At 36.2% G+C, this 27,769-nt stretch overlaps 1 protein-coding gene across 1 annotated transcript in view; it reads right to left on the reverse strand.

Moving 5' to 3' along the window:
* Positions 1–2,115: 2,115 nt before the first annotated feature.
* Positions 2,116–27,769, reverse strand: part of Pter (phosphotriesterase related) — a 60,303-nt gene continuing 34,649 nt past the window's right edge. The window contains exons 3-5 of the mRNA XM_076831628.1: positions 26,875–27,140; positions 9,051–9,191; positions 2,116–2,917 (exon numbers count right to left, since the gene is read on the reverse strand). Coding sequence (XP_076687743.1) covers positions 2,707–2,917; positions 9,051–9,191; positions 26,875–27,140 — 618 coding nt within the window. The 3' untranslated portion in view covers positions 2,116–2,706. The remainder of the gene's footprint in view (positions 2,918–9,050; positions 9,192–26,874; positions 27,141–27,769) is intronic.

Consider the following 27,769-nt stretch of genomic DNA (forward strand, 5'->3'; position numbering starts at 1 on the left):
CTGCTTGTCCCCAAAGAAATTGTTTGCCTTGTACTCTTGTTAACTTTAGAGCTAGACCTGGGAAAGATTCAACTTCAAGCCTTAACCTGGAAATTTCTGGATTTGTGGGAATTCCCAAGCCTATTACCATTTTCACATTTTCCTTTTCTTATGAATTTTCTTTTTTTTTCCTTTCTGATGATAGTCTTTAAAAATAGATATTGAAATTGTACCATAGGATTACCCTCTAAGTGTGAAAATGTGTAATTATGTATGGTATTTAGAAAATCCCCTGTGTGTCCATTTTGTCAATAGAATACACTTAGATTTACTTGGAAAGTCAGAGAAATTTATTCTTTGGTATTACATCAGACTGAGGCTTTTGCCTTTTTTGGAACAAAAGATTATACATAACCCAATGCACAAAGGTTTAATTTGAACTTCTGCATGCGTCACCAAGGGGACACTAGGTAAGGCCTTCAAACAGTTACTACAAATCTGTGGCCTGAGGTTATTTCAAAATTAACAATTTCACATCTAACCAATATGATGACAAAGTGTATATATTTTATATAAATACCTGCCACACACATTTATATACATATACATATATGTTAGATGAAATATTATATATATATGGCTTCAGTCCATGAGGCACAGTGACTGTACAGCCTCAAAATTTTAATTTAAAAAGGTGTATATATACACACAGAAACATGCATAAATTATTTGACTTATTTTGGACTGAAATATATTTTAGATGATGAAAATATATGGAGTTATCAAAATAATTAAAACAACTTCTCTTTAAGAGTTATACAGAAAACGAAATCTTAACTAGGTTAAAATGCCCTATCTTCACATGTATGTAAGTTAAGCCTATGGTTGCTTTATTACCATATGCCAATCAATACTTTAACTGCTGTTATCTGGCAGGCTATTAATATCAGGACTGCAGAAATAAAGTGGCTTTCCTTCACAGTGTTTATGAATAATATGCATTTGAGTTATCAGTTATTTTCTTTTTTCTTAGTTGAATTGAAGCTGACGGTCAAGCAGATATTTAGAGTAGTGCAAACCCTTTCTCTCTAGTTAAAACACACCACCACCCAAAGCCATCTCTTTAATCTAAGGAAAAGATTAAAATGCATGTTGATTTGTATTAACTATCACACAACTTCCACCATTACAATGAGAAATCGCTTCCTGTTTCATTGCCTTTGAAGACTTTGACAAGTAGGTTTCGAAAACAGAGATTTAAAAATCTGCTTGTTTTACTGATGAAGGACATTTGCATTTTTTCATTTAAAGGATTTGGTTTGTTATCCTGGCTCATTCTTTTTTTGGTACTTTCTGTTCCAATACACGAAGAGCTTGATCATCTTTGATAAGCTGAAATATCTTTAATTTAACAAACTTCGACTTTCCAAGAGTTATTCATGGTGTTCCCTTCTGAAGGTGATGCTTGCTTTGTTTAAATGCCTTGGTCTGAGTAACCATCGTGATTTATATGATTAAAAACACTTAGCCCTTTCATCAAGAATAATGACGAATTCTATTTGGCTTTTCTGATATATAAGATAGCTCACAAATGAATTAATAGTTTTTTTATTTCTATTTAACAATATATATTTATCAAAGAGAAATTGGCAGTAAAAGTTTGGAGACATGTTCTAGGTACCAAATGGCATAGTGAGGATTCAATCAAAAGATTAATTTATGAACAACAGTGCATATCAATTAAGTTTTAATCAACAGTTTTAAAAAAGGGTTTATTTACACAAAATATCAGGGCTGGATACCTTTTAAAGAGGTAGGCTTTAGAATCAGACTGTCATTTCCAACAGACTTGACCTTTTCTTCGGATAAATAAGCATTGTTTTCTCTGTTGAGGCCCGAGGACAAACAAAAAATGTAAAGGAAATAAAGGGACTTTTTTTGCATTATATCTTATAAATTAATTAAATTGTGGCCTTTGTTATTATAAATGTAATGATTCATTAAACTATATTATGTAATATATTTTGACTTTAATGATTGAATTTTATAATTCACTGTTATGTGTTTTTATACAAACCTTGCAAAACAACAAAATTTATAGAAAAAATGGATACAAGAAAGCAAAAGGCATAAAAACTTATTTATTATGGGTATATGTAGGTAGATAGATGGTATATAATTAACCTTCCAAAATATTTTTATTGTTGTGATTTGGTAATTATATTACAGTAGTCTTTGATAAATTTAATTTCCCTTACTGCAAAAGCTATTTTAAATCGCCATATTATTCATTAAGCATTAATTAAAGAACAGCAGGATAATTAGTAGCATCATCAATATTACAAGAAACATTAGATTGCTCCAGAAGGGGGCAATTTAACTAGAAACACTTTAAATTTTCTCAAGTAGTGCAATTGATAGATTAGGAAAAAAACCCAAAAACCCTACTTAAGGTATACAGGCTTTAAATCATTGTTTGGGAATACATAATCCTGTATTTATTTTGTTAAAGCAAAACAACAGGGCTCAATTAGGTTCAGTAACTCCCCAGAGGTGCAAATCTAATAGTTGGCCAGTTTCAGAGAAAGCAAACTTCTCTTTCTCATAAGAAAGAAATGATCTGTCATTAGTTCTATGTAGCTCTGGCTAATATCTCACAGTAGGTTTGAAATCACTGAATGTTACCTGCAAGGGTTATACTCAAGGTGTAAACTCACACATAACATCCTATTTGAAAGTTAGCCATTGCTTAGGGTTTTCTATCAATATCTTATCAACTGCACGCTGAGTTATACCTCTAAGTAACATTTTAGGAACGATGTTGGTGAGTATATGAGAATAGCCGTGACCTCCATACTTCATCAGTCGATGCTTCGTGTGTATGTCATGTGCCATCAGAATTCGATCTTCATAGCCCTCCTCCACCAGGAGACGCACCCTGTGGAAAATGTTAACCCATGATGTGCCATTTGCACACAGTTTGGATTTTCAGGGTGTTTTAAACTTTCTGCTCAGAAACCTATTGTGCTTATGGTGAAGAGACTGTGGCATGTGTATTGGGAGACCCTTAATAAACATTGTGTGGCAACGATGGAGGTATTGCTGCATCCTAGAAGGAAAAAAAAATCTTTATTCTACGCACACAGAAATTTCTAGCCTGTGATATTTATGGCAATGCCTGGCAATGCTGCATTAAAGATAGCTTCTAATAGGATGTGCCAGTTCCAATGAATGACCGCGTTAGCATTTCACTAAATAACTTCATTCCGGATTTGTATTCAGCTCTGATCTCTCAAATGCCCCCCTTTTTAGGCCCATTTTGAGATTTCATTCTCACTCTCTCTTTTGATCTAGCAAATAAAATTAGTGGGTATTTGGGATTAAAATACAGAAACAAAAGGAATCTTCGTGATAAAGCCCTGGGAGAGTAAAAATCAGTTGGTTTGCAAATGAAGGGCAGCTGTACAGTCACTGAAGAAGGGTTGGCAAAAGCACTTCTGTTTTTTGAGATTTTGTTCCTTTGAAGTCTATGGGAACTATGACTCAGTAGCGGTCTCTGAGCATTGGGTTAAATTGACCAAAAAAATTTACTCCACCCTTCTTCCTTGTCAATAAGATTGCTAAAATAATAAGTGGTTCCTTTAAATTTATAGTCAGTTGATGAAGAAACAGCTTCCTGACTGTTGTCTAAAAATGTAATCCTCTTTGCTTAGTTAAGTGCTGTAATCTGTAGTGTGAGTCACCTCCCGACAGCCACCATCTGTATGTGTCTGGACTCTGGGCAGGGTCTGTCTTGATTCCCATGGTAAGGCAGAAATGAAATTTGCAAACAATGGTTCTTCTCTGAGATTCTTGTTCAGTCTGTTTGGGTACTGAGCATCCCAGATGGATGCAGCTGGGGGGACAGCACTTTCCTCCAGGTTCTGAGCATTTGAAAGATATCATTTTGCTTTTGGTAGAGACCATTTCTTTGCATTCCCTGCATGAGACCTATTTAATAACTACCGTGGTAAGCAAAATGTAAGGCACTCACACAAAACACTCATGCTCAAAGTCCTGCATTCTGAGAATGTGCATTTTAAAATACATTATAATTGAAGATTAGATATTGTATTGGCAGGTCAAAGGAAAGCAAGTACCAGAGCAGAAGAGCCAACCTTGGTGCTTTGTCCAGGAATCAGCATTTATGCCATGGGTATCCCATGTGTGTCCCATAAATGCACCAAATGCTGTTTGTGCCATCAGGTTATTTGGTTCCTTGAAATGTGCCCTGATCTGCAATTCCTTTTGGAACTAATTCTATTTAAGGGAATTATCTAGAAGGGGCATATGATCATTAATGGAAAAAAGGGAAAGATTTGACAGAATGCATACAAGATGCTGAAAATTAGTGTGATGTACTTTCATCCACACCTGCAAAGGAATATTGTAGAAGACACTTTCTCCCCAATGTTTTATGAATATTTTGAAAAATTTTTAGATTTCTTTTCTTTATCTGAGAGTTATGAGAACTCACTACCACAAGGGCATATATATGGATAAAAAAATTCCTACAAGATGCCTTTTGTCATATTTTGAAACACAAGGTTATCAAATTGGGAATCAGTAAAGAAAATAATATGGTAGGCAAGATGTTCTTATTTAAAACAGGAAACTAATAAAGCTCATTAAGTCAATGATCTGGAGATCAGTTATCTCATGAGCCAGATCATGTTCTGGCTATAGAAACACAATACTATTCTGACTATTAGGGAAACCTGCCTGATCATGCCTTAACGAAGAGATGATCTTTCATGTGCCACTGTGGAAAGAACAGGAGCTAAAGAGATGCCGCCAGAAGGGAGGAACCGCTACAGATGAGAAGACAAAAAATCACAGTAATTATAGCAATACAAATGAGTTAGTGTTTTGCAAACAAATATTAGAGAGAGACTACAAAGTGTGAAAAGGCAGAGATATAATAAGATTTGAGAAATGGAGCAGAAGATTGAAAACAGGTGTTAGACACAGAATTTGTGGTGCTGGAAACCAGAGGTAGGCAGAAGCATGCTTCTATGTTTTTGCACTTCAGAGATGTCAGACTACTATGGCTAAGCAGGACTGCAGATGAATGATAGAAACCAAGATGTGGGGAACAATGGAGTACTGGAGTATGCACAACCCACAAAGTCACTCAGCTATTAACATGAGCTGTTCTGGAGTACACACAACTCACAAGGTCATTCTGTTATTAACATGAGTGACCCCGAGGCATGGCTATAATTTAAAGAAGATTAAGCATACATACAAACACATACCTATGAATATATGCATATATGGAATAGCACACGTGTATCCCATTTATATACATATACATACATATTCACATATAAAATATTGATGTATGTTCATGCATTCAGAATAATTAAATTTGGCTCAATAAAAGATAACCAAAATTAAATTTTTGTTCTTGAACTACTGGTCAGAAGGTGCTAAAAAGGAATTCTGTGGAAGCCACTGGTCACCTTTCCCTCATATCTCCTTTATATATGCCCTTTTTCAGATCTCCTGTCTCTTCATCCAGAAGGTCTGTGAACCTCGTGGAAAGGCTAGGGGTGGAAGACACACATTACTTAGGAAAAGGAAGCAGATCCAGAGTGCAAACTTCCCATTTCCAAGATGAATTGCAAAACATGTTGAAGGAATTCATCATGAAATCATGTTTTTAAGATCATAAAAGATAAGAAAGACCTACCAATCCATTTTATATTATGATTATCTTTGGGCAAAAAATATTCTCTCCTGAGTAAAAACCAAACTGGTAGTTCCCTAGGGAAACCTATTTGTCTATATTGGTATTCCTGAGCAAGAAAATTAAAATCAAAATGAAAAGGAACAATAAATCTGTTTGTCATAGAACTGGTTTAAAAAAAGAAGAAGAAAAAAGAAAACATTTGGCTTTTGGTTTTTGGGGATTGGCTTATTTTGCTTAGCATGATCCTTCAGTTCCATCCACTTATGATATGCAGATGCTAATTCACAATGCGGGGAGGGCTGGGAAAGAATAGAGTTACTTTAGGTATAGGGGAATGAAGGGAGGGGAGGGGGTATGAAGATGGGAAGAATAGTAGAATGAATTAGACATTATTTCCCTACGTACATATATAATTATACAACGGATGTGATTCTACATCATGTACAACCAGAAGAATGAGAAATTATACTCCATTATATATGATACAGCAAATTGCATTCTACTGTCATGTATAACAAATTAAAACAGATTTTAAAAAGAAAAGAAACAGGAGCACTGTGTAGTGTTGCACACCTGTAATCCTAACACTTCAGGAGAGGGATGCAGGAGAATCTCAAGTTCAAGGCCAGCCTCAGCAACTTAGTGATACCTTTTCTCAAAATAAAAAAAGGACTGGAAATGTAGCTCAGTGAAGTACCCCCAGTTTCAAACTCCATTCCCAAAAACAAAACAAAACAAATCAAAAAAATCCTAGCTGCTAGCTTCATCAGTCAAGTCCATTCAAGTGGTTTGCTCATTAGAGTGGTTGCCACCTTACATAGCTAGTATAACATTTATCAACTATATAATATTATATAGGAAAAGGAAGGAGATCCAGAGTATATAATATTATATAGTTGATAAATGTTATACTATAAATGTTATACAGACATTTAATATCTGTCCAATGATATTAAACTTTAAGCACATTTTAATAGTACTGAGGCAAGGAGGAATGTGAATACATAGGGGAAGCAGAAGGCATGAGAATGGCATGGTCAATGTCCCAGGGTAGCAATCCTAAGGATGTTCCAACTGTGACCACTAGCTTAGGATGGTTCCTTCAACCCCAGAGTCTGCCATGTTTAACTATTGATTCTCAAACCTCATAGTTTCTGGACATCACCTCTCAATTCCAGTTTTGCTTACTCCTATTTCAACCAACGTGTTACACTCAAAACCATATTCTGGTCCTTGTCATCATGTAGAGCTATTCCTCTGAGGCCTCAACTTTCTGCTGCCCACTCTGATCATGAGACCTCTGTCTACTGTTACTAGTTACACCGTGGCACTGTACATATTCACCCACTTCACTGAAGCCTCCAGTTCGTTGCCCTTATGGGCTATTCCTATATATTTTCCTATTTCTTTCTACACTTCTTTCCTCCAGCCTGATTCCATGGCCCTCATGTCAACCCCTCCTTTGTTCCTCTGGCTATCACCCACATCTTTTCAGATAGAATCCCAACCCTAGATCAGACTGTTCTGATGTTCTCATTCTACCCACAAAGTTTCTCTGATCCTATTCCAAAAACTCAAATTATTTTTTGGGAACACAATCCCCAAATCATGTGAATTGGTGGCAATGCACAGTCAATGTAGCATGCTCCGCTGAGTCTCTCCATGTCCCCCTCACTCACCAACAGCATGCCTTGCCTTTATTCCCCTCTCCGAGATCCTTCCCTGCATCCACTCCTTCTTTTTCAGAAGATGACCAGGTCTACCTCACAGGGGCACTACAAAACCTGTGGCTATGTGGACTCCATTTCCTGTTCCTCTCACTAAGACATTTCTCTGCATTCACACCATTGCTTGCTTGAGCTTGTTCATTGCAATGGAGAAAATCATCCTTTTAACCAATTTTCTATTTACTCTCCAGAGTCCATCTATTCGTCTTGAAAGGAGCCCTGATCTATATTTCTTATCTCTCCAGATTTTTTAAAGTGACCATCTATTGAATACCTCCAAATTCTGCACTCAGAAACTTTGCATACTTTATTTCATATAAGTTCCATAATTCTCCTGTGCAATGCCATTGCTTCCCGGGATCCATTCTTTCTGTCTCATCTCTCTCTTTCTCTCTGTCTCTGCTCCTGCTGTAAGTCACATAAGCTGTTCACTTCTTAACGGACTTTTCCTGAGATCTTGTGTTACCTTCTAACTTCAGCCCCACCTCCCTGCTTCCTTCTTTCTCACCTCCTCATTCCTCAAGGCCATACTTACTGACCATGAAAGGAAAGACTCCTCATTGTCAGATTCAACGGATACTTTCAGTCTTGATCTCATTTGATCTGCCACATATGACAGGTGTTTAACCTTTCACCTTTAAGCACACTTCTCCATGGACTTTCATAACATTTTCCTCTGATGTTATCAATTTGAAAATCTTTTCACCTGTTCTTGGATGGCTGTTCCTAAAACTCTATTCCTCAAATGTCTGTGCCCCCAGGTCCTGATCCTCATCTTTGCTGTGAGTGATCTCATTCATTCTCTTGGATGGAACTTTCACTTACCAGTGAGGTCTAAATTTATGTCCCAGCCCAAATCAGAGACATAAATTTATGTTTCTGCCCTGAGACTTACATCGTTACCTCAGGGCCCCACAAGATAACAACAATACTTCTAAAGTCTTCATTATCAGATCCAAATCTGTTTCTCTTTCCAGGTTCCTGAGCTTGGTTCATTCAATCTTCATATGACCATGCAACCAAGACCAAACTGGGTAGTTATCCTTGACTTGCTAAAATTTTGTACGTGATTGCAAAGCATCCTATTATTGTTTGCTTTATTACAAATTAGGAAATTTGGGGAGATTGTATTTTATATGATGTTTGGTGCTTGGACATTATGTTTTTAGCATTTAAGTTGCAGTAGCACCTTTAAAGAATCCTTTAAATGAAGCATTTCAAATATTAATTGTAGGAAGTCCTGACTTTATTGTGGTCAACCTGGAATAGAAACAGCTTGTTTCATTAGGGGAAAGAGGGGGAAAATGTCTTTTGTTCTCTTACTGTTGTGGCAGGGATTGAGTATTATATATATATTTTTTTGTCAGTTGCCCATCTGAAGTGAACTTCTAAGGCTCTGCTAAGCCTTATCCTACTTAGGATGACTCATTTTCTCCTTGAAATAATATATAGAAATTTCCTCCCTGAAACAGCTCAGATATATTTTTCCTCTGTAAGTCTGTGGTTCAGCCTGCTTACTGTTTTCTAAATCTTTGCTAATACTCACCCAGATATGAAAATCCAAAAGGACCGGTAAAAGAGAACACTATGAGAGATTTTATCATATTTACCTTCTAATTCTTTTGTTATCATCGGGCATATCAATATCTGGGTTGAATTGATAATTAAGAAATTCAGTACCAAAGAGATCATATTCCAAGTAGCAGCCAAGTTGAGCAAACTCCATTAGCTCCTTCTTATCAAATATAGACCTAGAGACAATAAGACAGACATCTAGTTATTATTAAGAGCATATTCTCCACATACACAGATTAGAAATTTTAAACATGCTATGTACTTGAATATAGTTGTCAACCAAAAGAAATTTTGAGTTGCTTTTTATGATGTGACCATAAAATAGTAAGTTCAGGGCTGGGGTTGTGGCTCAGTGGCAGAGCACTTGCCTAGCACAGGTGAGGCCCTGGGTTCAATCCTCAGTACCACATAAAAATAAATAAATAAAGGTTAAATGCTTTAAAAAAAATTAGTTCAGTGTGTTTTTAAGAAACAAAAGATTCTCGCACCCAAAAGGAAGTTTTCACTTCTAAAATGTGTGGGAACTATATGGCTTATTTGAACTACTCTGGTACTTCTGAAAAATAATTTTGTAACCATCTTTTGGAACTGTCCTTATGATATGTTTCCCATTCTTCTGAAAATCCTTAATGGATCAAATTTTCATTCTCTAAGGATTTCCATGAACAATGGAAAGTATCAAGGAAAATTTGGCACTTGGTCTGTGAATTAGGTGAGTAGTACTAATCTGGGTGAAACAGAAGTGTTCCTCTAATGTAGCAGGGAGATTTCCTTAGGAAGATTGTAAAAGGGGCTCTAGAATCAATTCCAAAGTCTATGTGACTATCACTTCGAATTTTTATAAGGGACAATACTTATACAAATATATATGTTTGGTTCTGTTTATTTTAAAAATAAGATTATTTATGGTAAATTTTGTGGATATTGTCTCATTTTAATGGGTATATTAAATATCTCTATTTCTAGCATACAAATATGTACGTCAGTGGGAAGACAGAGAAATGTAAGATAAGTACAGGTTACAGATGGGGAATAGGATATGGAGCAAGAGTCGATTACCGCAATAAATTTAGATTATAAAAACTAAAAACATATGCATCAAAGTCACTCTGAAGTATCACTGTAGGCATTAAGCCACAGAAAAATAAGAATGACCATCCTGCCAGAGAACAATATGAAAAACATGTGAGGGAAAATCACTATTTAGACATTAAGTGAAGAGAGTCCAGGACCTAGAAAAGGAAGTGATTGTTTGGGATCTAAACTTAGCCTGGAGAAGAGTGGGCAGTGCCAGTCATTGCTTTATTTGGCTTTTAGCCACGCTGACATTTCAACCCTTTGGCAACTCCAGATGCAAGAATTGATGCACTATTAAATGTCTATAAAATCTGCTTCTAAGAGGTCAGAAATATTTTTGAAGCTTTTGTTCCAAACCATGGGAAGACCAATTAAGCTTCCATGTGTCATGGGTACGAGAGTCTTCTATATTCCTGGGAGTTGAGTATGGACTTTCACTCTGAGCCAGTATATTATTATGGCTGGCTTCATTTTCTTCTATTCACCAATTTTTCATAATTCATAGTTCACAGTATTGTTTTAGGAAGAGAGGCTAAGCAATCTTTCCTTCATATTCTATAATATGCATTAGCACCATGTTATCTTCTATTAATACTACCCTTTTCCCATCTTCTTACCATGGAGACCATCTTTTGCTTCCAAAATTACTAGGCTAAAAGAATATCTGTTTTTCTATAGTAAACATGTTATGTTTTCCCCCAAAGAACCATCCTTAAAAACAAAATATGCACAATTAAAATAACACAAGGAAGAAGAGATAAGTTTAGTATTTTCCTTCATGAGTCAATTTGATTTGATTTGTTAATTACCCAAATATGAGCAAGGTACCGGGTGAGAGAAGTAAGGAGGCAGATGGAGGTACCAATAAGTTGGATCAGACTCTTATTTCTGTTTCTAATGCCTTTTTCCCTTCTTTTTCCCTAACATTCTACAACTAAGTTTTCTAAAGTGAGGTATATACTTACTGAAAAATAAAAATGTAAAAATTATAGAAAATCTTCAGTCTTAGTTCCAATTGAAAATAAAAAGTAAAGTTGCCTATCGTCATAATAATAGCTAACAATTTAAGAACTTTCTATGTATCTGGTATTTTGCTAAGTGTTATACATTTATTATATCAATACTCTCCATAATTCTCTTGGGTCTCCATTTCACTGATGAAGAAACTAGAACAGGAGAAATGAGATTCATTCTAAGGCTGGCACCTCTACGCTTCACCATCATACTATATGTATTTCCTATTCCTGATTTTCTCAGTAGAATTACAGTGCATAAAGCATATTACTTTGAGATTTTTACTTTGAGATTTTATTTCCTCCCCAAGACACCCTAAATGGCATTTGAAAAAGTAGGAATTTACCATCGAGGGGTAATATGGAGTAAGGAAGTAAAAACCCTCACAGAAAGGCAAGAAAGGGTTAGCTTGTAGACAACTTTAATTACCAAGTCAGAATGTAACTATGTAGAATGAGCAAGATTTATAGTTATTTTGGACAAATTGAATGTCATTATCAAAGGACATGGAATAATTTCAGTCATGATGGTTGCTTGCTTTCTTCCTATAAAACTCACATTGGTCTCGGCTCCATGCATATATTTAGAGATACAGGACCACTTTCTATCATCAGATCAGACGTACTGTTTACATTTGATTTCCACTTAGATGTATAATAGTTTGAGCATAACATGTCCCAAACTGAACCCTCCATCCACCACCCAAATTGGCTGCTCCAAAACCTTTCTCTGTCTCAATTGGTGGCAACTCTTCTATGGTTTGGATAAGGAGCCCCTTTTGTCCACCAGATCATGAACTAGGTCTCCTAAACTGTCAATCAAAATCAACCTTTCTATTTACAACATGATTTATATCAGCAATTTGCTACAGAAATGAATGGAAAGCTGACCAACACTCTCACATGCATCCTGCACAGGCGATAGGAATGGGGTTCCCCTTGGTGGAATGGGCTGGCTGTGAAATAAAAGCTAAGAAAAATAGAACACCAAGAAAACCACAGGACACAGAAAATATTTTCAGAAAGCAAGGGTGGGACAGGTTAGCAGATCATACCGATAGAGCCTGTATACTAAAAAGCAAAATGAAGGCCATGCTTGCTTTATTTATGTCAGGAAACATCAAAGGCCTTCCATAGAATGTTCTTCACCAAAAAAGGTTGAAGGTGGGCTGTCCAATTCCCAAGGGGTTACACCCATCTTCGGAGCCACTGTGAGGGATCTTCCTAGTAGATCAGAGATAAAGGTCATGTGCCTTGGGCAATCTTTTTCACGGGAGAGATACAGATAGTTTCCAAGGTTAAACCTAAAATATCCCTGGCTGCCATACCAGGAGAAGACCCTCAAGTAATTCACCCATGGCTTCCCGCAAACACAAACTTCATTCTACCTGCTTAGGCCAAAAAACTTGTGGTCATTCCTGATCACTTTCCTACTTCCAAATTTCACATTTAATCTAACAGGATATCTTCTTAGCTCAACCTTTAAAATACAATGTTCAAAATTGCCTCTCTTGCTACACTCCTGGCGTGCTGGATCCTTGCAATAGAGTCCCAACTGCTTTCTTAGCTTCTACCTTTGCTCTATTATTGCCTATTCTTTTTTATTTTTTTGTGGGGGGAGGCAGGCAATGGAGGGACCAGGGATTGAACCCAGGGTCACTTAACCACTGAGCCATATCCTTAGCCCTTTTTTTTTGTATTTTATTCAGAGATAGGGTCTCACTGAGTTGCTTAGGGCCTCACTAAGTTGCTGAGGCTGGCTTTGAACTCTTGAGTCTCTTGCAGCAGCCTCCTAAGCCGCTGGGATTACAGGTGTGTGCCACCATGCCTGGCTAATTACTGTCTATTCTAATAGCAACAAAAGTGTAATTTCTGTACCTAAGTCAGATCAAGCCTCTCCTGTGCTCAGAACCCACCAGTGGCTTCCCATTTCCTATAGAGTAAAAACCAAGGCCTTATGATAAGCTGCAAGGCCCTTGTGATATCTTTCCATGTGGTCTTCCAAAAGCCTCATCGCAAGTGAATGGGGATTAGAGGGACCCAATTCTCTACAAGGATATATAAATGTTACATTGTAAATGTAACATTATATTGTAAATGTTGTCTGAAGAATGTCATCATAAGTAGAGATCTGTTCCTAGAGGAAGACTAACACTGACCAATGAGATTTTATGTACACATGTAAGTTTCAAAACAAAATAGTTAAATAAATAAATAAACTCTGAGAATTCTTACCCTGTAGAAAGGAGTATATAGAAAGTATATAGAAAGGAGTGTGACTTGCCAGGTGTCAAGGGCACACCTGTCATCCTAGTGACTCAAGCTGAGACAGGAGGATCAGAAGTTCAAGGACAGTCTGGGCAACTTAGAAAGATCCTGTGTCAGAATAAAAATTAATAAGGGATAGGGGTGTAGCTCAGTTGTAGAGTTCTTGCCTAGCATGCTTAGGGTCCTGGGTTCCATCCCTAGCACCACACACACACACACACACACACACACACACACACACACAAAAGGAAAAAAAGCAGTATGATTTTGAGGGAACTGGTTCATCTGCAAAATATTCTTTAAAATTTTATAGTCATATGTAGAAGATTTCTTTAGAAGGAAAGTAGTTAAATGTGTATTTTGGACATTAGGAAAATGAAGTTGAAAAAGAAAGGCAGACACAAGTTTGTTGTCATTACAATTGTGTATCTCTATATGAAGTTATTAGTATTTTTTAACTGCCATTTAGTGATATGATCTCCCTCTTCTGGATAACTAAACATTATTATTAAGCAATTAAGAAATACATTCATTTAAATTCTTCTTGTGGAAGAAAGAAACAGTGCAAACTTCATGGGAAGAAAACAACCTAAACGATAATGCATATTTTTCAAAGGAAAGTCCTAAAAAAAGGCAGGAGGAGGGAATAGGCATTGGATGATAATGAAGATTAGGGAGGGGAATGTAGATAATGCTAGAAAATCAACACCTAATAATCACCAGTTATTTAATACAGATCTAGTTTTTTTTACCCTTGCAAAAGTAACATGAAGAAGGTATGAATATCCTGATTTTACAGATGAGACAACTAAGTCTCAGAAAAGTAACTGAGCTTTTGAATTGAGAGGTTGTGAGGAAGCCTAGATTATTTTTTGTATGTAGGAACCATGTTCTTAAACCAATCCTGTCCATGATGAGGCACACACCCATCAGACTAGATCTATTCTACCTTGCCAGATCTCACTCTGTGGAGAACTCTGCACCATCATGATGACGCCTAGGGGCACCCTCTTCCACATTATCTAACAAAGTGATGTAGTTACATGACATTGCCATCAGTTGGATGACCTCAAGGGACTGCCAATATGCCACCTGAAATTTCATTTATGCAAGTGAATTTTTTTTCCACTTGGAGAAAGAACTGACCCCAAATGTTAGTATGGCACCATGGGAACAGACTCTGCTTGATGTCCTACAGATGAGGATAAGCAGAGTTCTTGCCCTTCCTGGACATCACTGATCTCATAGCAAATCTGATCAGAGTGGAGAAACCAATCTCAGTCTCCCTCATTTTATATTCCACATCTATGAGTAATTCTATTTTTTTCCTATTTTGTTCTTTCCTAGGTTTTATGGTAGGCCTTTTTCACATCATGCCCTAAACAGATAGCTGTGACATACAGAAGAGCTACTGCAGTTCACACTGAAGGAAAATCCCTTCTTCAGGAGGTTAAAATAATCACAATATCACTAATGAAATATCTTGGGCTTTCCTTTCAGGAAAGGGAGATTTTTGTATTAAGTATTTGTTCTTATCATTCATAGGAAATAATGTCTTCTGCTGCATATTTTGTACTTTTGTTTTCCAACTAGTAAATCGGTATTATATATATAATATGAAATAAATTGATACATCTTTACAAGGAACAGACATAAATTTAGTAAAAACATGTTGCCATCAGCCTAGAAAATGGTATCTGAATTGATTTTGGCTATCTTCTTTTTCAGATTATACATATCATTTACCCAGTGTCTTAAGGCTGGAATGAAAACACAAGACACTGATTCTGATTTTCAACCCCTTTATATTCTAGATCTTATCCATGTGCTGAGGGGTTTAGTTTAATGTCAAAATGCACTCTTGAGTGGGAGTAAGAAACTGAGTGAAATGATAATTAAGATGGGGTCTTTGAGCTCTCCAAGCAGAAAGAACTAAATGGCAGAGGAGAGGCTGTGATTCATGGGAATGAGTGACAATAACCACACCGACCACTTGTCTTAAGCTTTACAGTTTCAAAGAACTCCCAAACACATTATTTTATTCCATACATTCAAACACATCTCTGAAAATTAATTCAAAAAATATCTGTTGTCACCTATCTGGTGCTATCCTTTGTGTTCGGAATACAAATATGAATAAGGAACTTCAGCTGCTGTCTCAGGGGACTTAAAGCCTGTGAAAGAAGATAGATATTTAAACTAGTGATTGCAATTGTGTTAAAAGCTTTTATAGTACAAATAAATACAAAATATTATGAAAGAATAATGAGTGAAGTAATTCACTTGTATTAATGTCAGAGTGTACTATTCCTATAACGTGTGATGAGGTTCCAGTGTGGGGTGAAGAATGGACATTCCATAACAACATCTATTGAGAGTCAAAGAAAATAGTTTACTATTCTTGATGTATAAGGCTGTAGCCTAACAGAGGTAAAGTACAAGAGGGAAGAAACCTCCACCCATCCATCCACCCATCTACCCATTCATCCAACCATTCATTTTATAAGAAATTGTCAATCACCTATTGACTATGAAGCATGAGATGGAAAACAAAGACAAATAACCCACAGTTCTATTCTTCAAGAGTTCAATGTTTACTGGGGAAAAGAGACATGGAGACAAATAATTGCTATATAGAATTTACCAAGCATATTAATAAGAATACTTTTAGGAACTGGGCTAGCAAAAAGAAAAAGATAGCAAACACAGCTTGGCTATTTCAGTAAACTATCTGGAGAGAGGAAAGCCTTTTGTGAGTTGAATATTGAAGGAAGACTGCCAGCGATTCATAGCCGAGGTCTAATGTGTGGGGGAAGCCATAATAATGACCATCTCACGGCACTCAAAGACATGGGCAATGTGGCTGTAGCCCAGATTCTGTGTGGTTCCTGAGGAATGACGGGAGAGGTGGATGAGAAGTAAGGAATCTAGAGCATAGGTCAGGGGGCAGGAATGTAATCACATTTGCACTTGGAGAAGTGATCAATCTGGTGGTTTGTGGAGGTGAGATTCTGGAAGAAGGCCAAGGGAGTGGTTCTCTTCTGCCGACTCCTAAGAGTTCAGATGAAAAACTGAGGGCCTGAATTCAGGTGTAACAGAGGAACAGGCAGGGCTGTGTTGGGAGATCTCAGTGAGGTTGACAAGTCTTATCAAGTGGGCGTGCAGCGAAGGAAGGAATTAGCTACACCACTGGGTGAACAGTACTGTCCTTGACCAGAACAGGGAAAGGAGGAGCAGTAATTAATGAGGGGCACTGTGAACACAACAACAAGGATGAAGGAGGAAACTCAAGGGCAGGTTTTGGGAAAATGATTAATGCTATTAAATGATACCAAGAACGTGGAAGGAGTAGGCTCTGAAACTCATTGAAAAAAACTGGTGAAATAATTAAGACAAATCATAATGGTGTTACAGAAATGCAAAGCTAAAGCATGGATCTTTTATGTGATCCACAGCCCTGTTATTCCAACTCCTAGTCTGATGCTCTTTGCTTTATGCTGTGCTGTGACTTGATGGTAGGCTGTCAGCCATTCCAATCTATGAATTCCTGGGCCAGAGGCTGGGTACCATGAGGGCAGCTCTGTTTTGTTCACTGAGCTAGTTAGGGCAAAGCATGAAACATATTCCCTGCTAAACCTTTTATCCTTAATCAAATTTTTTTTTTAAATTGGCACACAAATGCAACAATACTCTTACATATGACTGATTAATTTAAAAGTGAATTTCAATGGCTAACCATTGTAAAAGCTGTCTATCAAAAAAGTGATTCCAAAAATACTCCATTCTCCTCATCCTTGAATTTCTCAATTAAAAACCAGTGGATATACAAATATACAGATAGAATCATACAAAATTCTTTATTCTTCTCCTTCATTTATTTTAGCCATTTTCAACTGCAACTTAGAAGAATTACTAAACTAGAAATATTCACCTAATAACCGGAAATGAATTTTAAAATATTTTTGTGCAATTTTAAAGAAATTAATAAGTGGTTATAAGCTAATGCTTATAATCTAATTTACTCTAATCTAATAAAGTTAAATATTGACAGTTTCAAAACACGATTCATATGTTCTCCTACACTGCTAATGGCAGCTCCATTTAAAAGATAAACTCTGAAAATTATTTATTTATTTATTTATCTATTGACTTATTTATATTTTTGTGGCACTGGAGATTGGACCCATGCTAAGCTCTACCACTGAGCTAAATCAACAGTCCCTAAAAAATTCTTAATTGATGGATTTCACTTCACTTTATTTCAACTAATTAAAAGTAAATTTAATTAATTAAAAATAAATTTAAATGTCAGAAATGATATGTGATTTAAACATTGCCAATTATTCTTTTAAAAAATCATAATTTGCTACTTCAATTAAATATTTACCAAGAAATTTTCTTTCACTTAAATTCAATGCTGCATTCACACTAATGTACCAGCTTATGCCTATAGATAGATATATAAATATTTTAAAGATTCACTTCTGCTTTTTATAGGATTTCTTTTGCATTAAGCCATTACTTTAAGGGAAGAGAACTTTCAATATTAGAGATTAACTGGGAATAAAAAACAATAGAAAAGTAATTCAGACTGCCATTATCTATATTTTATCAAGTGTCTTCTGCCCACACTTTTCAGTTCTCCGATTGCTTAAGTCCATGTTTGATGACATCACAGGAAGGAATGACGTCACACTTTCAATATTATGACTTAAGTGTAGGTTTAAGCAAAAGGAACAGATGGCTCCAAGAGAGAAAAACCCTTGCTTAAATTAGACCAAAACGAGAAGCTGGCTCCAAATTGCAAAAAGTAATTAAAATGTTATTTTAAAATACATTTCACAGTTTATACATCCGAGGAAGAGTTTTTTACCATATGAACTTTCCAGCTGCCACAGAGCACAAAAGAGGTTGCGTTTTTCTTGTAAGGCGCTACACAGTTCAGAAAAATGACGGTATTGAGGAGAGTGAAGATAAATCTCATAGACATGGCAATCCTATTTGTTAAAATGTCACATTTCATGCGAATGGTGTCAGAGGCATGAAAAATTGCTTCAGAAAAAAAAATTACTAGAGCCAGTTTTCAGTGGTAGAATGGACTGGGTAGAATCCACAGCCAGGTCTTGCTTTGCCCTGGCATTGGCAGAGCTGTTCAAATGTCTTAGTTAAAGAGTACAATTTGGGACACTCAGCAAATGTCAGTAGCCATCATAATGTAATTGCATTTTCTTAATGTTGGGTGTTTTCTTTGTGAATGGCACATTATAATTATACATAATAGTGGGACTCATTATGCCTTATTCATATACGCACATAACATAATTTGGTCAATCTCGTTCCCCAGGAGTTTTTCTTTTCCTCTTCTCCCTCTCCCTGATCTACTTGCTCTACTCTGCTGATCTCCCTTCTATTATTATTCAAATAGTGCATTATAATTTCATATGTGTACATACACACATATATAGGCAAGATTCATTGTGGTAGATTAAATATATGCACATAGCACAATTTGGTAGATTTCGTTCCCTCGTACTTCCCATGTCCTCCCTTCCTCCCTCTCTCTGGATCTCCTTCCTATATTCTATTCATCTCCCTTCTACTTTCATAAGGTCCTCTTTTTTTTAGAAATTCCTTCTCTCTCTCTCTCTCTCTCTCTCTCTCACTTGCTAGGCAATTGCATTAGTTAGGCACTATTTATGTATATAAAGAAGTGTTGCTGTATTTCACTTTGTCAAATGTTTGCCTGGATTTATTTCTTCTGTCTCTGTCTGTTTATATAGGTCTCATAGTAAGTAATAATAGAAAGGGATATTTACATAGCACTTTTAGGGTTAAAAATAATTTTTCTTAACTGCTTTGACATATGAGCAAACAGACTTTGGAGGCCTAGGTGACTTGCTGAAAGTCACACAGCAAGTAAATGCTAGTGTCATAACTTGTAACCAGGCAACCTGGCTCCAGTATCCTCTATTTCTCCATCGTCCCTCATGGACATGAAATCTGTGTTGCATAAATGAAAGAATAGCTGTACCCAGAGTCATCAAAAATGTATTCAAGGTTTGTGTCACTGGGTACTCTTTATACAACGATATATATTTTTATTTAAAATTCATCACCTGTATCCAAACACACATATGAATGGCTGTGTGACATGTTTAAGAGCATGTGGATTTTCTTAATTTTTTTAAAAAATCTTCTGTCACAGCAAAAACAGAGGATATGCACTTTTCTCAATGCACTTCATACATTATGTATATAATGTATGCATATACATAATCCTAATATGAAACTGTTAACAATACAGAACCACATTCACAGGACTTTAAATGTAATAAACCATTCCATGTGGCTAACTTTCCAATTATTCTTTTTAAAAATGCTAGTACGCTATTTAACTGTATAAAGATGTTTCATTCAATTTCCATTTGCCAAACATTTGCTTGGAATTGTTTTTGAATGACTTCACATTAATTCACTGGTATTTATTGGAATGAAAAAATGTACAGTTCCAAGGATACCGCATAATTATTTTGTGGCTTTTCAAAGGCAACCTTAAGGTTAAAAGTCACCACAATTATAATTAAATAATCATTTTGAAGGCAGAGAATGGGTCTTTTTCCTGGCTATAGCTCAGTGTCTGGTATATACATATGATAATTAGTCACTCACATGTTTGTTGAATGAATGAAGTGATATTCCCCTCTATTTAGTAAAAAGCATGAAAAAAATGTTTCAAAATTGTATCATTTCAAGAGTTGGTTTGATTTGGCAGGAACATCAGAGGCAAAAAGTATAAAATGTGCTGTTGGCCCATTCCCTGAGTTTTCCCTTCTTGTCATCCTTCAGATTCCCTGAGGTCAAATTTCTTTAGCTTCCACAGGGAACAATTTTCAAAGAGAGTGATCTTCTTACACTTAATTTTTGTGCCCTTAATCAAACCCTGTGTCCTGGATTTCCATCAAGTTCCTATGGTTGGTTAAATAGATAATCAAGAAAGAAAAAAAGATTCAGGTATAACATCCGTCTATTGCACTCCCGGAAGCTCAAAAGTTTAATCAGTAAATAGTATCCAAATATCCACCAACCACTTCGTTTTACCTGGCTTTCACTAGTCACTAAAGAATTTTGTTGTCATAAAAGCACCTACAGTTACTCTACTAGTGTATCAAGGTAAAAACCTAAAGATGAATGGCATACATCTGAGAGGTGTTTGTTTAGTCACATATAGCCCATATATAGCAGAGGGGCTGCTGTCATTGTCCGCCACTTGGAAATACAGATAGAGTTTTAACAAGTAGTAAAATCATTATAAATGATTAAATGGTGGAAAGCCTTGTGGATTAAAAGTCCAAACAAGATCACAATAGCTGTTGCTATTTTCCAATAAATGTTGACTTTGGGTGGCTGTATCTGTCAAGGGCAGCCCCCTGTGATGTCCCTGAGGGTTAAATTCACAGCAGGCAACTGGCTCTTCAATAGGCCCATGTTTCTTCAAGGGAACAGATGGTTAGGGGAGGGCCTAGACACAGGAGCAGATTTATCTTGTCAAGCTGTTATCTCCTGGTAAATGACCTTAAGCAGGTCACAAGTGGTCACATGACAACTATGTGGTTCAGAGGTCTCCTAAGGTGATGGCCATTCATTAACTCTTTCTTTTCAGTATAGCAACTGTCTCTTTTGGATAGCCATGTGGCAAGCTGTTGTTGTATTTTGTGTGTGTGTGTGTGTGTGTGTGTGTACACACATGCTGTGTGAAGGCATGAATCCCAATGAAGTTTTTATGTACCTTCAGAAATATTTAACTGTTTCACCTTTTGGACATACTGAAATATCTTATTTTCATGTTCTCAAAAAAATTTGAAGTACGACTTTGGACAGGAAAATAAACATTTTATAGGTGGTCAAGGCCAACGGTCTGTCCTGCTGGAGAGCGCCAGTGTTCTGAGAGGGGCCGTGGGGCAAAGCCTACTTACTGTTTCATAAACATAACAGCCTGTGGCTTCAGAATGTTCTCCTCTATATCTGGAAAGGCATGGTGGGAGAAAGGAAATGATTTCGTTTTGCTCTGGGTTTTGTTTAGAGGCCATGTTCTCAGGAGGATCTTCTTTTTGTGTATCCTCTGCATTTTGTTGCATGAAATGCATGCCTGTCTGTGACCTGTCCCCATTATAGAAAGTCAGCTTTCCTTGCCCTTTTGGTTCAGATCAGGTAGTGTGCATGGCCCAGCTGACCCCAGAGAGTGTGGGGAAGGGTGACCTCGTCAAGATGCAGCCTGCCAACTAGCTTGCTGTGAAGTCACTCTTGAGAGCATATGCCTCCTAAATGTTTTTTTCCTGTTACTTCATTTGGTTTGTTTTCCCAAATGTACTAGTTTTTCTACAGCTATTTTCTGTGGTTGCTTTCCCATAGAAATGCTTCCATGTATTTCTTTTTCAGACATTGGAAACTCTAATAATCCATCAATAAAGGTGGAGAACGGGCAGCTGTTGTAGCAATGATCTCAGGATTTTCTAGAATGCTCTGAGTTTGTGTGATATCAGATCAATCATTCCACTCAATCCTGAGCCATCCAAGAGGGAAATACTGAAATTGCAGCCAGTGGAAGTCAGGTAACATACCTTTAAAAGAAAAAAAAATATGTGTACATTTCTATGTATATTCATGTCATTTATGTCACGTATGTATAGGTATGGTGTGCATGTATATGTATATCCTAGGAAATGAACACTTGTACATTATACATTGTTTGATTTTATGAGCCAGGAAATATTACTGTGGTAGGAGTTAAGGTTTATTTCACAATTTACTGTGAAAGCTTATTTTCTATTTATGCCAAGCATAATTTTCTAACTTACATATACTTCCAATTGTAAATAGATAGGGAGAATAAAATTCTTCTTTAAGAAGCATCTTGAGCCAGTTTCAAGCAGTATGGCAGACTAAACATTCACAGAAAACCTTTCCAGCAGAGTACATATAAAATACTAAATAAAATTGAAGAGAAAAACACCCATATTTTAAATGACTGGTTGAGTGATTGAGAAGTTAAGACTTGCTCAGGAGGTTAGAACAACGGGAAAGATGATCAAGTGTGGACCAAGGCGAGATCTAGCATTGCTTTAAGAGTATTAGTGAGACAGAGTTGGCACTAAACAGGGAAGGAGATCAAAGTACAGATACATACAGGGAGCTGCCCTTCACCCAAAGACAGCACCTTGCAGATGAACTAGATAAAAGCTTGGCCCCAAGATTCTCTGTAGAGATTATAGGTCTTTCTCAGTCTGTCTTCTTGGGAAAGGGAGGCAGGCAGAGTGAGTGGTTGGGGGACTCTCTTCAGAATCCATAACCACAGAGGCAGGGGATGGGGGGCGGTGGCACACGCCTGTAATACCAGTGGCTTGGGAGGCTGAGGCAGGAGGATCAAGAGTTTAAAGCCAGACTCAGCAAAAGCAAGGTGCTATGCAACTCAGTGAGACCCTGTCTCTAAATAAAATACAAAATAGGGCTGGGGATGTGGCTCAGTGGTCCAGTGTCCCTGAGTTCAATCCTTGGTACCACCTCCCCTGCCTTCTCCACCCCCCCCAAAAAAAAGAGAATCCATAACCACAAAGCACTCACCAAGCTCGAAGCTCAGGGATTCATATCAGCACATGAGTCTAAATCCCTCAAGTAAAAAATTGAGTTTAAAACATTGCAAAAATCTTTGTGTGACTCCAGTTCTTTGAGGCAGTAGGGCAGTCAAATTCATAGAGATGGAACATAGAATGGTGCTTGCCACAGGCCAATGGCAGGGAATCTACTTCATGCGATGGAACTGTCCACTTCACAATGTTTAAGATGGTTAATTTTGTATCATGTATATATTTTACTAAAATTTTAGAAATTTAAAATTTCTTTAAATTTAATTTAAAGTAGTCTCAGCTTGGTCAAGCCTCCTAATTGCCTACCACAAACAATCAAAATGAACAGCCATAAAACCAACAATAATAAGAAGAAAGAAACACAACCAACCCACTTCTCATAATTTCCACAGAATCTGAGCTGTGCTCCTAAGACAAACATTCTGGCATACAAGGAAATAACCTTAAATGAATGGCTCTAGAAGAACAAACACACTTTATAGTTTGCCATAGTCATTACAGTAGTTTAAAAAGATAGAAATCAGAGGCATCAATTATAAGCTAAATATTGGATGTTAAATATTTTTAAAGATTTAATTGAAAACATGTTGGAAAAACAAATTAGCAAATGTAACCAATCCGACTTGAAAAAGAACTAAGCAGAATTTAATGAGTAAAAGAAAAACTGTGTCTTAATATCATAAACCAGATAGGGGAAGCAGAGGATTGATTCTGCTAGAAAGAGAATTAATAAATTGGAAGAAAGAACTGGAGAAATGACAGCTCAAAGATGAAAATGAGTGGAAATATGAGAGACATGTTAAAACATATGAAGAGCAGGTAAGAAAGTCCTACACACATTTAGATGAAAATAATAAAGAACATGTGAGTGGAGCAGTATTTGGAGAAACAATAAAAGATACATCCTCATCTTCAGGAATTACAGGCAAATGCCAAGTTTACAATTAAAAAGAAATTTGCACTGATTTTAGATCATGGCAAAAATTCAGAATACCAGAAAGGAGGATGTTGAAAGAAAAGACAGAGAATTTTAAAGGAAGAGCTAGTTTCAGCTCACTTATCAGCAGGAATAATGTATGTCAGTTGAAAATGGAATATCTTTGAAGGGCTTACAAAAATACCTTGTAAATGGAATTATTTATTTGTATTAACAAATTTTATGACATTATCTATTGTGAACAAAAGAATAAGAACATTTTCAAGATAAATGAAAGCTAAATATTATGACACACCTTCACTGAAAGAATATTAAATAAATGTACTTCAGGAAAAAAAGTAATTATAGAATAAAGACCTAAGATGTCTAGATGCAAGAAGAAAGCTTTGTAATAGAAAAATAATGTCTAATCACTGGGCTTAAAACAATCAGGTCGACTGAACATCCTGGAAAAAAATAACATCCAATTTATATGGTTAATAGAATTGAGGATTCCATGGGTATTGTATCATTAGAAAGAAGGGCAAAAATATTTATTAGATTTAAAATTTGATATAATTAGAGACTAGAAATAGTAATATATATCAACCAAAAAAGTAAGGACTAATGAGGGAAATAAGTAATAAAAAGAAATCAAGAAAGAATAACTAACTCTGAAAAAAAAAAACCTAGAACAAGCCTATTAGTAAACACGGCCTATGAAAATAGACAGATTTCTCCATTATAAAGAGAAATAATGTGTGAATAGGTAAACGCCAAACCAGCCACATGTTCTGTATATACGACACAACTAGAACATGAGGACTCTGGAATGTGGAAAGTGTGGTATGAGGAAAAATGTAAGTGCAATGCTAACACAAATATTTTTGCAATAACAAAATATTTGTGTTAGAATTTACATTAGTAGACAAAACAGCCTTCAAAACATAAAACATCACTTGCTTTACTAGATGTAAGATAGCTCAACATATTTTGATACAAGATTTAAAAAGACACAACAATTTGTGTGCCTACAGCAATACACCTTCAAAATATGAAGTATGTACCAGAAGGAAACAAAAATCCATTATGAGAGATTTCAATATACTATTAGTAATCAATAGATCAGAGTAAAAAAAAAATCAGTAGGCATACAGAATATTTGAGCAATTGGTTTTATTTATTTGTTGATTTAGAGACACTTCTCTTTCTGTTGTCCAGTCTAGTCTCAAATCCTTGGGCTCAAGCAATCTTTTCACCACATCCTCCTGAGTAGCTAGAACTACAGGACAATCAATATAGACTACCTGTCACTGTGCCCAGAAATACATTGTTTTAAATTTAAATTCAAATGAAGCCACCCAAGATCTCACAACAAATGGTAAAGTCATGATTTAAAGGTTTCTCTGGGTCCAAGGATTCTAGTCTTTTTATTATGCCACACCACCTCTATGACCAGTATTTAGACTCACCCCACTGTTTTATGAGTACAACTAGAAGATTCCCAAAGATAGTCAAGTATGGATCTGGATACCGACCCAGTTCCCAGGAGTTCTACCTTTACCTAGCTGTTCCTCAGTTTCTCCACTTATTATTGGCTTCTCTGTTCTGCAACAATTATAACTTGTTTATTTTTTTCTGTACAGGATTTTGCAATATTTCTATTAAGTAGAGGCATTTTATCAAGACATTCTGTAGGTCTGTTCATTTATTAAATATCAGAATGTCAGGACGGATGATCAGGATTTATCAATCTGTTAATATGGCTTTATTCCAAAATACAAAATAGAACTAAATACAATATATTATTAGACTCCCTGGTATTTATTAATTTTTTAAAATAATCTAATCTACACACTTATGGCTAGCCTTGGCAACACTATTAGGTTTGTTCATAAAATTAACGGTAGCCAACAGCTGTTCATGGAGGCATTTGTTTTGCTGGCCTCTATGCAGCTAATATAACATGGAGGGGTTTGAGTGGTGGATCCTCAAAATCACATAGACATAATCTAACCCTTGAAACCTCTAAAAGTGACCTTATTTGGGAAAATGATCTTTGGGGATATAATTTAGTTAAGGACCTTGACTATCTGAGTAGGCCCTGAGCGGATCATCTGGGTGGGCCCTAAGTCCAATGACAAATGTCCTTAGAAATGACACACACAGAGGAGAGGGCCATGTGAAGAGAGGCAGAAAGTACACCTGTGCAGATACAAGTTAAGGAACAGCCAGATTTACCAGACAATGGACAAAGCCAAGAAGGATTGTCTCTTGTCACCTTTGGGGGTCACATCAACACTTTGATTTTTAGACTTCTGCCTTCAGCACAGTAAGAGATTAAATTTCTGTTATTTCAAGGTTCCTGGTGTGTTGTAATTTGTTACAGCCACCACGAGAAACTAATACACGGTTCTATCAGATACCATATTCATTAATCTTATTTTTTATAATTGCATTTTCCAAATCATATTCAAATCATAAATAGGTATGCAATCATAAGAATTTATAGTAGTGATTCTTTTCAAGGTAAAACCATTGAATTTCCCTCCCTTTATCTTTGTGGATATATTTATTATCCCAACTACTGACAAGCATCAAACAGGTAGAAATGGCAGCTATTGTGATATCATACCATAAGATAAAGAAATGAAGTAGACAGTGACATTTGCTATGAAAAGCTATAAATGATTACGTAAGCTAAAGAAAAGACTCATGAACACTAATGCTGATACTATCTGAAACAGGGGTGGGGGACACAAAAATGGCAGGTTTGACTTTCATTTATGCTAGTTTGTTAACACTTTATTAATATTGTCTTTGAGGTAGTGAGTTTCCCTTACACGATTAGTAGCCCATTGATTTTATTACCGATGATTTTTAAAAGTTGATTCTCCATTAATCATAGGGTGGTTTACACCAATTTGAAAGATAACCCACTTACCTATCAAGGTGGCCCATAACTGTTTTCGAGATGTCTGCACCAGCTTCTTGCAATACTCGGATAATCTGAAATGGTGCACTTGAATTCCGTCCAGGATGGATCATAACAGGACAGCCAAGCTGAGCCTGTGCATGAGCTGTTGCCTGCAGAACCTTTCTTTCACTCTCTGTCAAAGGCCAGGAGCAACCAATTTCTCCAATAATGCCACACTTGATACTGGTTCCATCAGCTCCATGGAGAATTTCATTAATAAGGACATCAGTAAGCTAAGCAAGTGGGAGTGAACATGCTTTATTGATGGTGGAATTTATCAAAATAAATTCATCATAGGACATGAATGAATTCATTTATTCAGTCACGCATTCTTTTAAAAGCATATTCAATATTTATTCAATTAATATTGGCCAGTGAGAAAGGTATTTTGTTGGGCAAATAGCACATTCAACAAGCTATTCTAAATTTAAGATTCAATAACATCCTACTGTGATTATTTCACAAGAAATTCACAGCTCGAGGAAGCAAAAGGGAAAAAAAAGTGACTCTATGAGAGTATATTCAGTTGGAGAAAAATCTATAATTTAATCTGGAAGCAGTATCTATGAATGGCACTGAATCTATGTTGATTGAATCAAGGAATTCTTTATTTCTCTCTCTTATTCAATACTGTCAGCACACAATATCAATATGACACATTTTGGTTCATGTGATTATTAATGTCTAAGAGTGGTTTGTCAAACATAATCCCTTTCTTCATCTTAGTCTTTAAATAATATAAGTATATTAAAAATCAAATCCTAATTTTAGAAAATAATACAGATGAATATTTCAAATACAAGTCATTTTAAACTTTCACTGATCTTTTGCTAAAACTTCAACTGAACATATAATGAAAGAT

The sequence above is a fragment of the Callospermophilus lateralis genome, chromosome 13 (genome assembly GCF_048772815.1).
Source record: "Callospermophilus lateralis isolate mCalLat2 chromosome 13, mCalLat2.hap1, whole genome shotgun sequence".
Lineage (NCBI taxonomy): Eukaryota > Metazoa > Chordata > Mammalia > Rodentia > Sciuridae > Callospermophilus > Callospermophilus lateralis.